Below are 14,195 nucleotides of genomic sequence, written 5' to 3'. Positions count from 1 at the left end.
AATAAAATTTTTAAAATTTAAACATGGTATTTGCAATAAGCTTTAATAGGCACTACTACAATTACCAATCATAAGCTGGGAAAAATGTGACATGAAGTTACTTAAAAACAGTCTCATAGACGCTTTTTTTTAAAGTTGTCTAATTTTCCAGATTTTTCAGGGTGTGTAGCCAAATCTCTCAACAAAAAATAAGCACTTTTTAAGCACTAAAAAATATTTTAAAGCACTGCATACATTCACAAAATGCAAAATAATTTTCTAAGACTTTACATGATCATGACAAAATAACTAGTTTTTGACAAAGAACTCTTCTTGATTATATCAGCCACTATAAAAAGATCGAGAGATTTTTCAGTTCGATTTCAGAAGGTGGAAAATGAAGCCTGAAATTGAGAATATCTTGCAAAATGCAGCAGAGTTGCTCATGAGAGTGCAAGAATCTCACAAAACCCAGCTCAGTAGACGCTCAGTAGACAAGTATTTCATCAAACATGTACAATGATTCGCACTTTCATATGCTACCTACCGACAGTACACCTAAATGCATAGTGTTTGAATGAATTGTGAAGACATTTAATAGAACAATGTGAAAATCATGCTTTTGCATAATACAAGGTGAAAATCAACATTGTAAAGAAAAAGATCTAATTTTTGAAAAATGAAAATTAAGCACTTTGTAAAAACTCCCAATAAAAAAAAAGCATCTTTAAGAACTCTTAAAAAACAAAAATTGAAAATAAGCACTGTAAAGCACTTTTTAAAAACGCTATGCACCATGGTTTTCCTTCAAGTCGGGTTTGGTCACAATACTCGACTGTATAGATTTTTGTATAGTAGAAATACTAAAGACAAAAAAATGAAACCTATAGCAAAAAAAAAAGTGTTTTAATGCTACAAAATTTTGTCTCACAGTTACAAATTGACAACCTGACTAGAAATATAACACTATCTTCATTTATAATCGACTAAATTATAGATAAATATAAAATAAATTTCAAAAGCAATAATTTTAATTACCTAACTGCTTCAGCAAAACCATCAGCACGTCTTGGAACATACAAAGTTGGTGTAGATGGAACTATGCTATCATCACCTTCTTCAAAGTTGGATCCTTGTCCCTGGTGAGAAGGAAATAATATTTGTAAAGAATCTCTGGTAAACAATCATGAAAAGATTTTCATAAACTAGGTATGCCACATATTTTTTAATATAAACTTATTGGTGCACAAGTTATAAGTACGTTCTTTTTTTCAAAATTTGTCTAAAATTCAAAACCCATCAAAGCAGACATAAATAAAAAAATGATATCTTTGTTATCAATTTTCAAATTCCCTTTGAAACTATCTAGACGTTATAGTTAACTGTAGTACAAAAATAAACATTCAAGAAAAGTTCCACAGATTAACACCTTCCTACTTTTATTTCCCCCCTCTCTTCTTCTCAAGTCTTTTAACTCACCAGTGCGGGCTGAAGTCATCAACAGTTCAACTTAGCAAAAAGCCAAAGCAATTAAGATTTCAACGGCATAAGCAATCTGAAATTCTGAAGCTTAATATTTAAATTTAATATTTTAACTTCTTTTGTTTGTTTGCTATTTTAAGTGAATAAGAATGGTAATATTAATTTTATTATTTTTTTAATATATATAAATCCTTTAATTATTAAATATTATATATATTAATTTCTTTTATAATATTAATTTTTATTAATATTAAAATTATATTTTATTAATTATGAAATTAATATGACTTTTTTTTCATATTGTCATTAGGAGTTAATTTTTAAATTGTTATTGAATGCATTTATATGTTTTGCTTGTGCTTGTTTTGTGATATTTAGCATTCTAGCATTATGACTTGAACTGCAATGACTAACGATAAAATATTTGAAAAATGATGTTATATTATAAATAATTGTTTTTTTCCATGTTTATTTTAAAATATTATTTAAAGATGATTATACACACATAAAAATTGCTGTATCTGAAAAATGTACAGTAGGGAACCGATTATCCAGAACGGTCGGGACAATCGCTATTCCGGATAACTGATTTTTCCAGTTTTTTTAATCGCTACAAAAAGCCGTTTTTTTATTGTTAAACCCAACTAAAAAAAAATATTTGGAAATAATCTTAAAAATAAGAAAAAATGATGAAGTAATACGCTAATGATTATTTCCAAAATGATCTTGACATCTTTAAAAAAAAGGAAGAAAAATCGTAAAATCTTATGAGGAAAAAAAAATTTATTTTTTTTAAAAATGCCGAGAAAATGTATAGAATTTCGTTCCCGTTTTTTGGTTTTCCGATTTCCGGATGACGGGTTCTGTACTGTATTACAATTGCAAGGGTATATATAGAAAAAAGAAATTAATTCCATTTTATTTTCTTTCTTCTTCCTTCAAGCTGTGAATTTAAATATCCACACTCATTTATTTATTGTTATAAATTTAAATAATGATTTTAAAGAAATGCATTACCTATATTTAAACATTCAATTTTTTTTTTTTTAGTATCATTACAGTTATTTTTGACTATGACAACCATTTCAAAACTTTCAATAAACTTTAGAACATGTTTGAGTAGAACTTCCTACATTTGCAAATTTCTGTATGTAACTTTCACTTCTTGAGACAAAGAACTTATTATTTCTTTTTAAATTAAAAAATTAACTAATTTTGCAATATTGTGATACCAGCCGCTATAAAAAAATAAAAATGTTCAATAGTTTCTTTAATGCTTATATACAACTCTAATTACTTATACTTCTAATCAAATTACTTACAGGAATGGTAAAGGGTGTGAGGTGTTGCCGATTACCAGGCGCTTGTCTTTCAATTCTAGGAGGAACTAAAGTGACAGGGGTTCTTTGAACTGGAGCAGCTATGGGAACTACAATGGATTCTGCAGCAGGTGCAGTACTAGGGGATGGTTCAACCGATGGTGGAAAAGCAGGAGGAGCCATACACTGCTCTGGAGGAGCACTTTGCAAACTGCTACTATCTGCATCCATTTGCATGTTTGAAGTGTTATCCAACAAATCTACATAAATTTTTAAATGTATTAGTAATAAAGATTATATTAATGGAGAATTTTTTTTTTTTAAATTTATGTTCAGAGATAGTTTTTATTAAAAAATGCTACTGACTGACTATGAAAGTGTTTTAAAATGATGAAGTCCCATTATTTTATATGTAACAATATTAAACATAAAAAGATTAAAAACTCACACTTTTCCAAAGGGAGTCAAGAACATAAACAAATGGTTAAACAGCAATTTAAATAGCATAGCTGCCAACTTAGATAGGAAAAAAATTCAGTAAATTTTAGAAATATAAATTTCATGATAATTGCTGCACGGACATAGTTGTTCTAAACATTGTTGTGATGAACATAAGGAATTTTAGGAATATTTATAGTCATCAAAATAGAAAAACTGCCATATTTTCCAGTTATAATTAACATTAAACATTATTATGTTTACACATAATTTCGAATATTAAGAGGTATTTAATTCAAAGACGTTTAAAAGATTTCTTTAATTTAAAAAGAGAGTTCTGAATAAAAATAAACTGGTCATTTTAGAACAAGAAAAGTTTTGAACTGCTTTCTATAAATAAAGTTCACTTCATTATGTATTAGTTATGTATATTCAAGCAAGCAATAATCTGAGCAAAAATTCACTTCAATAGGGATTTTTTTGGGAAACTTACTTAATTTTAGGGAATTTTCTAAAATATAGGAGAATTTTAATGAAACCAGTATACCAAGAAAAACTGGCCTAATCCAGTAGTCTACTAGAAAATCCAGTAGAGATGGCAGCTATGATATAACAATTGCAATAATAATTTTTTTTCTTAAGGAAAAATCATTCATTTAAATTAAGAAAACAGAGCAAAATAAATAAAAGAAGAAATTTGTATTAGAGATATGGAGTAGTGAAAACAAATATTACATATCAAAAGTAACAAATAATGGGAGATTTTTAAAGAAGCTTCGTAAAAAATGCCACTTGCTAACAATAAAAACAATGCAAATTATGCACAATTTGACTAAGTTGGTTTTTAAAAACTATTTATTAAATTAATAATACTTATTTTTTAATCTGCTTTCATTAGCAATTACCATATTTAGTTGAATTCAAGGTGTATCTGAAATTCTCAACAAGTTTATGTGAAAAATAGGTAGAGTAAAAGGATTAATCGATACTCGATATTTAGGAAATTAAAAATTATAAATAATTCAGCCTGAACAATTTATTTATTTTAAAATCTTTAAAATACGCATTTGAACCTGTAGTTGCTCTAACTTTCAGTATCCTATTCTCAAAATGGAGCAATGTAATAGAAAGTATACATCGGATGAGAGAAATCTGAATTTCACTCATCCAACGATGATAGATTCTAAACGGCACTCATATTAGGTAACATCAACATTGGAAAAGTGGTTTAGATTCGAATAAACCCAGTAGTTCTTTTCCACTGAAAATTACTTCTTTTTTTTTTTTACATAAATTATAAAATTTAATTTTAAAAATATACTTTGTAATGTTTTGACAATATATAATTTTATCTTGGATAAACTTAAGCAAAATTGCTTGAGTAAACTTATCTTGATTCGCTGCAGAGTATATGAATCTCAAAAAATAATACAGAAAATAAGGTTAAACTCTAGCAATAAAAACTGTAAATAAGATATTTAAAACCAATCAAAATTGAATTTTTTACATTACTTATAAATACAACATAGTACAAATTTATATTAACCCAGGTTGTCAAGGAAAATTTGAACAATCTTCTAAACTAAATTTTAATATTTAGCAATTTTTTATATATTTTTTTCATCCAAAATTGATGCCAGAGTGATAAACAAAATTATCACTAAATGAAATTTACATGCCAATGAAGATTTTTTTCTTATAAAATGATTGTAATAGATGTTAAAATTATTTAACTTAAATCACAACGGCTGTAAACAGCTATTGAAATGTAACTAATTCTAGGATTGGACATTTTTATAGGTTTTAGTCAAGAAAAAAAAAATTAAATAAATATATATATATATACAGTAGAGAACCAATTATCCGGGATGCTCGGGACTATCGCTATCCCGGATGTCTGAATTTCCCGGTTTTCTGGATCAACCAAAAAGTGTCGTTAATCGATGTTTTATCGAATCCGAATTACAAGGAAAAAGTGTAATGGATAAAGTAAAAGAAAAAAGAAAGGTACTCCTAACTTTAAAAAGAAAAAAGAAATGGTAGAAAAATAACATTTAAAAGAATAAAAAAATTTGCAAGTTTAGAGAAGAAAAACAAGTTTAAAAAATACAAAATTCCTGTATTTATTTTTAAAAAATAATTACAATTCCTAAATTAACTAATATAAACAAAACCAATGGTTAAATAACGCAATATATTTCATACCTAATTATACGGGGGAAACAATAAAATAAAAGGAAAACTAATTAATCTAAATAAAAACACTTGAAAATTATCGAACCGAAGCGATAGTTAAAATGGGCACTAGCATAAATATTAAAACCCGGAACAAGGCAAGATCAACGGAATTTTTAAAAAAAAAACCAAATGATAAAATTTATGAATAAAAAGAATTAATTTATTGAGAGCGAAATTTATAGTGAAAAGAAAAAAATATCAAACGTAGTGGAATCAGAAAAACAAAACTGCAATCTGCTTCATAAAATAATCCTACGCTTTCATCTTCTGTTCACTGATAGGCATGCAATGCATTTTCCCCACCCCCTCGTAAATCAAACAGAAAACGAAATCAGCATGCCACACCCTTGAGCTTGATTGACGGCCTAAACGAGAAAATAAAACATGCCTCCCTTCCCTGCTTTCAAGGTCATGGAGGAAATGACGTTTCTCTGGGTAAACGGGGGAAAAAATTCTCCCCTTCCTTACATTTTTCTCTACTCAACTTCAAGGATGAGTACAATTTCTGCTTTTTTTCATAATCGTTCTAGTTTAAAATGACGGGAAAACCAATAAAAAATTTCCCCGGTTTTCTGGTTTCCCGGTTATCTGGATACCGGATAAATGGTTCTCTACTGTATATATAAATGCGACAATACCACATTTTTTCTTATCTCTCTGACCCATAAGTATTGCATTTTAGTGTGATAATGAAATAAATTTAATGACGTAACATAATGACAGAGTTCAGGTAAAATGTTTAAATACCTAAATCAGAAGATGTTGGTTGATCACCCATATCTTCAGCATCATCAGGCTGCTCTTCTGTCATGTCTTCATCATCAGGAGACCGCTGCAAAACAGAATCAACATTTTTTAGTTATTTTCATGAACATAATATGATAAATAAGTTAAGCAGAAAAAAAAAACAATTTACATAGAGTGCTTTAAAAATAATTTTTCAATATTTGCATTGAAACCAATACTTGCCTAAAAGTTAATTAAAATAGTTTCTATTTTTCAACATAATAAAAAAATGCCTAATCTTGGAGAATCATTAAAATATTACATTTGTTGACGGTGCACGATTATTATTTTTATTGAAATTTTTTTTTAAAAAATATCGTACTACTGTATATTACATTCTTAGAAAGAAGAAATTACACCATTTTACTTTAATAATACCATTATTATTTCCAAGAAATAAGTTTAAAAATTTTTTTTTTATAATTCAGTCACTTTTTATTACATTTATATTATGTAACAGTTTTAGTTCAATGAGCAATTTAATTGCTCAATGGCTTCTAGAATCAGTCAAATAACAAAGAAAATCTAGCCTTTTCTGAATTCAAATACATGCTTAATACAGTGTATGCTCGATATAACGACCCCTGTGGCCTGGGCAAAAACGCATGCTACCACAGATAACAAATGTAATTACATTTTAATTTAACAAAACAACGCTTCGCATTAATAAGAATTTGACAAATAGAATAATAGGTATTAATGTACCTTTTTTACTATATTAATATATAAACAAGAGTGTTCGTTAAAAATTTAATGCTGGTTGATGAATGCAATCAAAATCACATAAAAGAATAAAATAATAAATAAATGAAACACACAAGGAGGCTGAAATTTCATTAAAAGAGTAAATATAATTTTCCAACAAGTTATAAAAATTATTAATGACCATAAACTATGAATTTAGGCCATAATGACCATAAACTATGAATGTCATATCTCTCTTCCTTCATTCAAAGGGGATAAAAGATGGTTAACATTTATTGTGTGGTAGCATCAAAGGAAATATTGGTTTAAATAATTTCTTTGAAACAGTTTCTACATCAAGACTAAATTTTGGTCCTCATATTGGAATGAAGTTCAATGAGGGCATTCAAATGAATATAACAATAACAATAAATCTATAAAATAGCAAACAGAATTTCATGAATCAGGAGCAGTGATTCTACTTAGGCTATATAGCAAGTTCTTTGAACAAGGGACTTCAGGTAAAATTATAGCTAAATTTTAAATATATTAATATATTTTCTTCATTGGGAGACCATTTTTGAGTATATTAAATTGTTGCTTTTCCTTGATACAGGTGTTTGAATAGTAATAATTACATACCTGCCAACTTTTACTCTTTCCGAGAATGGATTTTCAGACTGGTTGCAATGCAATTAACGAAAAACAATCTGACTCAAAAATACATTTATATTTTGATCCCATTGAAATTCGTTTGCGCAAGGATCATTCTGCTTTTATATATTTATTGTAATTATTTATATGTAGTGGTGGTCAAACTCATTTATAATTATCATTATATTTCAAAAAGTTAATTGGAATAACCCATGTATTGCTACCACTTTAAATATGAAAATAAAATCTTCCGGAAAATCCAGAAGAGTTGGCAGGTATGTAATTAAAAACCTACATTGTTCAAATGTAACTTTTTTCTCTTCTAATATTTTTGTTGATACTTTGCCGATCCATATATAGAGTAATTATGAATGAGCACATTAACCGATGGATAAAAAGAAAATTACAATTTTAAATAGCTTAGTTTCTTTTAGCTGAGTTGCTCATACTTAAAAGGATCCATAGTCTTGCAGTCATTCACTGTCATTATAATGGAAGAAATACTCTAATGGGGTTGGGGGGTATGTACTTAAGTGTGAAGACTTTATATAATGTCTTTATATTTAATTAAATATAAGAGCAGAAACAGAAGAACATAAAGAATCAGGTAAATTAATTTCTTTTACTTACAACATCAATGCCTTCTTGCATATCCTCATCACCTTCTCCACCAATAGTTTCTTCTTCCATAACTTCAGCCTCAAAATCATCATCAATCTTAGTTTCTTGTTCCTCTTGAGTCTCCCACTAAAGTATAAAAATCAACTAACTTAATCCTACTTGCCAACACCCATTTTTTAAAAGGCAAAAGACTTCACGTCTTCAATTTTTTTTTCTTTCAAAAAATCAACAAAGTTATTGGAACATAGTGTTCACAAGTGAAATTTAATATTGTAACATAATAAACACAGGGATGAGATTGGTCAAAAGGCAAAAAAGCTGAATTTTCACACGAGTACATCTTACGTGATTTATAGCAAAAATATCAGTAACGTATTCTCATCCAGTTTTGCTGATGTTGTAATGCCTATATATAGCAATAATTGCCGATAGAAAAACTGCCACATTAACTAATTCAAAACACTGTAACAATTCACACTGTAACTAATTAAAAAAAAAACTTGCTTTTTACAAGAGTCGCGCAATAACGGATTTTAAAATCGTGTGAATATAAATCACATTATTGAAATAAGTGAATGAAACTGGATATTAAATTTCAAAAATGTGAAAATACAAATCATGATGCATAACTTTCAGATCGCGTAAATACGAATTACGATACATAATTTCTAAATGGCGTTAATACGTATCCAAAGCCTAATTTTTAAATCAAGTGTAAATACGAAAATAGAAGTTGGATATTACAACTGCAAAAACGAATCACGACATTGGATAAACTCGCATGAATACGAAATCGTTACATAGAATTTTAAAAACGCCTGTATACAAATCGCGATATTGGATTTTTAAATCTCGTAAAGAAGAATTGCAATGAACGATATTGAAATCGCGAGAATAGGAATCGCAACGCGCAACTTTTAAATCAGGTAAATACGAAAATCGAAGTTTGATATTAAAATGCAGCGACGTCTGAATTACGAAAATACGAGCTATCTAGCGGGCGGGTAAAAATGAGGAAAATCTTACTTTCTGCTTCTAGAAGCTAATAACTAAATCAAGTAGATATGCGAAAGGGTTGGCAGCTACGAAGTTCGAATTTTCTATACATCTTACGATATATGATATCTATATATCAAATTGGAGGAAATAAACATAATTATATTATTTCAATGGCTGAATTTTCAGAAAAAACCCGGAATATTAATTAAAAAAAAACTGAAACTTTTAGAAAATCTGAGTTTTTAATAAAAAGTCTGAAATTCAAGAGACAAAAGCGAAAAAGGCGGAAATCCGCTAAAAAGCGGATAAATCTCATCCCTGTAAACACCAACAAATCCGGAATAGAAAACTATAGTCTTTTTTTCTTATAACCAGAAGCTTAATATCTCACATTTTTGCATTAATAATGACCTACAACACTGATCAGACTAAAGTGCAGGGAAAATTCAAGACATAATCGCCTGAGCAGGGCAGGAGAGCCTGTCTTTATAGTTCTAAGGTGCAAAATTTTGATGCATGCTTTCAAACTATGTTCAGTGCAGAAAACAGAGCATAAATGCAGAAGAGTTGGAAGCTATGCTTACTACATTAATCATCAGAACCGATGAACTAAAAAATTGAAGTATACTAAGCATTATGATTTATTGAATGTCTCTCTGACAAGACACAATATAGAAATACTGATATTTAGTGATTCATAAAAATAATAATTACCTCGATTATCTGTTCTTCTTTATCATCTTCTAATATTTCTGCGTCAGGTGCAAGCAATTCTAGAAAAAATATAAATTTAGGAAAAAAAAGAAAGATTAGAATTAAAAATAAAGTAAGTACCATATCTTTATATTTAATTTATTTAAACAAAAAGATTTAATGAAGTTTCCTTTAAAATGTTAGCAAATTTGAAACATTACACAAAAATATACATGTTTACATATTGTACACCTTATAGTCAGAAATACATTTAACATAAATTAAGAGTGAAAATTGCCCAAATTTTCAAAACCGACATTCATATATAAAAAAATTGTATACAAATTTTAATACTTGACACATAAAAAAAACCATTTTTCTACTGAAATTGGTCGAAAATAGAAATTAATATACCAATGATTTATGATTGTTTCAGAAATAAAATGCTAACAAATAATCTTGCTTTATTTATGAATCAGTTTAAAAGTATATAATAAATAGTAGTTCGTTTAATGCAAAATAAATCTTTAGCGGTATTTTTTTCAGATTTAGGAATTTCTTTTTACTTTTTAAATTTTTTAAATAAAATTGGCATTTTCTTATCCCTTAAAACAGAAATCTGTCCAAATTTTTTTTTAAAACTTGATATAAATCATGCACTAAAAATAAAAATAACATTATTGGACAAAGTAAAATAAAAGATGTGTATTTTCACATATCTTAAATCTAGGAACATATACAAACCTTCCTCTGATGCTGAATTGGGATTCAATGGGGAATGAATATCTTCAGCAGCAACATGTTTACCTTCCGGTTGTGCACTAGTTGAAGGAGTTGGCTCACAAACTGCTGGACTTTGAGATCTGATCACCTGAGCAGCTGGAACAATAGCTACATTGGGAGTGGGGGCTACTACAGATGTTGGGTGTTGCTGATTTGTTTGGCTCCCTTCAGAAACCATTCGAATTCTCTTCAAACTGGCCTCTGAAGCATCAGCGTCTCTATTTATAAACAAAAAAAAAATAATAAACTTCTAAATGAATAACAAGTAGATAGAGAGCAGTGTTAGTAAGGGAACAATTAAATGCAAATTATTTGCATATTCTCAGTACCTAGGCCTGAAAATAACCACTTGCCAAGTAGCAAGCCAACAAAAAAGTGGTAACTTATATTACATAAACAACAAATAATCTTTTTTGTTTTCTTATAGAAATTTTCTAATTGCGCATTAAATTTCCTATTCCTGTCAGGTGAAGTCAAGTGTTTAATTAAATTTTGTCACATGTCTGTATTATTTTAATTGTTGAATTAACTTTTGATAGACGTAAATTATTTGTAATATGATTATTTAAAAAAATATATAAATAATTTAATCTAGGCACAAAAAAAAGCAAAAATTTGCTTATTTAATGAATAGGACTTGTCGGTATAGGTCACTGGCTCATTAGGTTTGTGGAAAAGTAGCTACTAAGTTATTAGAGTCCACCGGTCATTTTTTAGGCCTATCAGTACCCATTACCATTGATCTACAACAAAGGTAGGGAATATTTTTACATTGAGCAGCTATATTTAAATTAGGCAATGATAAAGAAGGCTATATAAGTTGATATACTTATAAATGTGACCTTTGAGATATTATTGAAGTTTAATAGTTTTATCTATCACCGTGGTATTATGTAGAAATAATGCACACAAAAATAAATGAATAAAAAATAAATAAAAAACATGTCATTTTTTATTAAAACAAAAATTTTACAACATAAAATATTTTTGTATTCACATAGCTAATAACTTATTACAACATTATTTTATAGTTTTTCAATAAACAATTGCATATATTTAAATATTTGTTAAAATAGAGTAGTGTTTTTGAATAAATGCTTCTTATCGAGATTCACCTTATAAATTGAAATATTTATGTTCCTTATGAGTAGGGCCCTATAAATTATGCGAAGATGCGGAAACCCGCATAATTCACAATTATCCGCATAATTTACAATTTTCCGCGTAATCGCAGCATATCTGTATAATTTTTATTTTTCAGCAAAATGTATTCGTTTACCAGATAAATTTCTCCTTAAGGGTTTTTTTTAAATTGAAATATATCTTCTTTTTCATTTCCAAGAATCTTTTTGGTCAGGTGGTCAGATCTTTCCAAGAATCTGACAGAGGTGGACAAATTCACAGGAAACTTTAAGAAATTGTTCAAGCATTGTCCTGGAAGAAAGCGCCGCTATTTAAAGTTTTTAACAGATGACAATAAGATAGCTAAACTTTGTCCAGTACCAATAAAGACACGGTGGAATTCCTGATTTAAATCAGTGCAATATCATGCTGAATATTGTAATGTTTACATATAATTTTTTAGCAGTGAAATAAACCTTACTTCTGACACTGCTTGTCTCAATCAGTGCAAAGTTTTGGTGGAAAGCAAGTACGTTTGCAAAGACTTTCAGTTCATCGCAGAACACGCTCAGATATTAATGAATACTTTTCTCTTTTTCGAAACATGTGGTGTATCTATTCACAAAGCTTACAATAAGATTTTTGATCTGCTGTCTAAACTTCGATGTAATTCTCAGGCATCATACTCACGAAAAGATTCACGCAACGTATTTCTTCAAGAAGTGTTTCACAAAACAATTGCAAAGTTGAATACTTACTACTCTCCAGAACTAGACGTATTCAAAAAACGCGAGCCCAAGTTTAGTCAACCTGCATTAAACTTCATGAAAGCTGCTCGAGTTTTCGATCCAGAACAAATAGTCAACCTCAATATTGAAGACGACGATGTATTCAAGAATATTCCAGGAATGAGTGGTCAAGATATAAAACTCGAGTATGCTGCTTACAAAGAATATGTAAAAGAATGTTCAAACCAGGACTTAATTAGATTCTGGAATTCAGAGGTAGTCTCAGAGAGATTTCCAGAACTTACAAAAAAAGCAAGACAAGTGCTCTCAGTGCTTCCTAATTCAGTAGATTGTGAAAGAGCTGTATCCTGCTACGGCCAAATTTTTACAAAACAAAGACAGAGTTTGAAAGAAAACGCAGCTTCTGGACTAACTTCTCTCCATTTTAATAAACTTTAATAATTGTTCTGATGTAGAAAATGGATGTACAATACATAAGAAGGTAATTTAGTTGAAATCTTTACTGTATTCATTGAAATTTTTTTTTTATTAAAACAGGAAAGAAAGTTGAACTTTTTTAAGAGATTTTTTTTTCAGTTTCAATTGTTTTCTGGATCATTCGCAACCTGCATGCCTAATTTTAAAAGACACCGCATCCTTGCAGCATAATTTTTAAAAATCGCCGCATCCTAGCCGCATAATTTTTAAAAAATTTCCGCATAATTTATAGGGCCCTACTTATGAGTCAAATAGTGTCTGGTGGAGTGCGGTTGCTATAGCATCAGGGTTAATGTATTTCAAGTAAGGGTGAGCCATGGCCCAAAAATACGAACAAAACAGAAGAGTTTCTATAATTGGACATTGGCAAATTGAAAAGTGCAAAAGAATGGCAATTTAAGACTATGAGAGACTGTTAAAACTGCAATATTGCTGCATTCTAATTCATGTTATATTCAATGAATGAATGATTATTGACCTAAACTACTTTAACTTATTGAAATGAATCAACATTTAAAAAAAAGTTATTAAAGCTCAATAGAAATTAATAAATTTCTGAATAAAACAAAATCAGAAGAATTCCAGGTCTGTGTTTTAAGAAGCCTACGAATGGACTCAATCTACGACTCAATAGTTATATTTCAGCTTCCAATAAATTTCAATGAATGAGCAATTTGTATTAGTTCAGATATCTAGCGATTGTGAAACAATTGAAGACATGAAGAGATTTTAACATTATGACATACAAATGATTCTATGCTAGGAAATTTAAAGACAATAAGTAGTCAACATAACTAACTAGAGAGTTTACAAACGAGCACTCATTGTATCAGTTTTGGGGCATAAGGTAATTTTTTTGAAAAATATTTATCTATGACTTACCCTAAACTTTCTTCACGAGGGCGTTTCACTGTAGGTGTAACGACTTGTGTTTGGGTAGCAGGAGGTGAAACTATAACTGATGTGGTAGGAGCGGGAGAATCTACAACAGCAGAGTCTGGCATTGTCTCTAATAACATAAGGAAAAAATTTTAAAGTAAGAAAAAGAGCTAATTAATGATGACATTAGCAAGGGATTTCAATTTTTTTCCCCTACTAGGTTTTCAATAAAAAGTTACACTCATATGGACAGTTTAATTAACATACTTTGTAGAATAAAATTGAAGCTATT

General features: G+C 28.9%; 1 protein-coding gene across 2 annotated transcripts in view; it reads right to left on the bottom strand.

The window, feature by feature from the left end:
- LOC107438068 (nucleoprotein TPR) overlaps positions 1–14,195 on the bottom strand; it is a 98,599-nt gene that overhangs the window by 19,970 nt on the left and 64,434 nt on the right. For both annotated transcript variants that reach the window (XM_043052385.2, XM_043052386.2), the window contains exons 42-48: positions 13,907–14,033; positions 10,638–10,894; positions 9,915–9,973; positions 8,211–8,327; positions 6,204–6,288; positions 2,784–3,040; positions 1,018–1,118 (exon numbers count right to left, since the gene is read on the bottom strand). In XM_043052385.2, the coding sequence (XP_042908319.1) occupies positions 1,018–1,118; positions 2,784–3,040; positions 6,204–6,288; positions 8,211–8,327; positions 9,915–9,973; positions 10,638–10,894; positions 13,907–14,033 (1,003 nt within the window). The remainder of the gene's footprint in view (positions 1–1,017; positions 1,119–2,783; positions 3,041–6,203; positions 6,289–8,210; positions 8,328–9,914; positions 9,974–10,637; positions 10,895–13,906; positions 14,034–14,195) is intronic.

Source organism: Parasteatoda tepidariorum, chromosome 9 (assembly GCF_043381705.1).
Source record: "Parasteatoda tepidariorum isolate YZ-2023 chromosome 9, CAS_Ptep_4.0, whole genome shotgun sequence".
NCBI classification, from domain to species: domain Eukaryota; kingdom Metazoa; phylum Arthropoda; class Arachnida; order Araneae; family Theridiidae; genus Parasteatoda; species Parasteatoda tepidariorum.
Note: the sequence above shows the minus strand (reverse complement) of the source record. Positions and strands in the feature narration are given on the sequence as shown.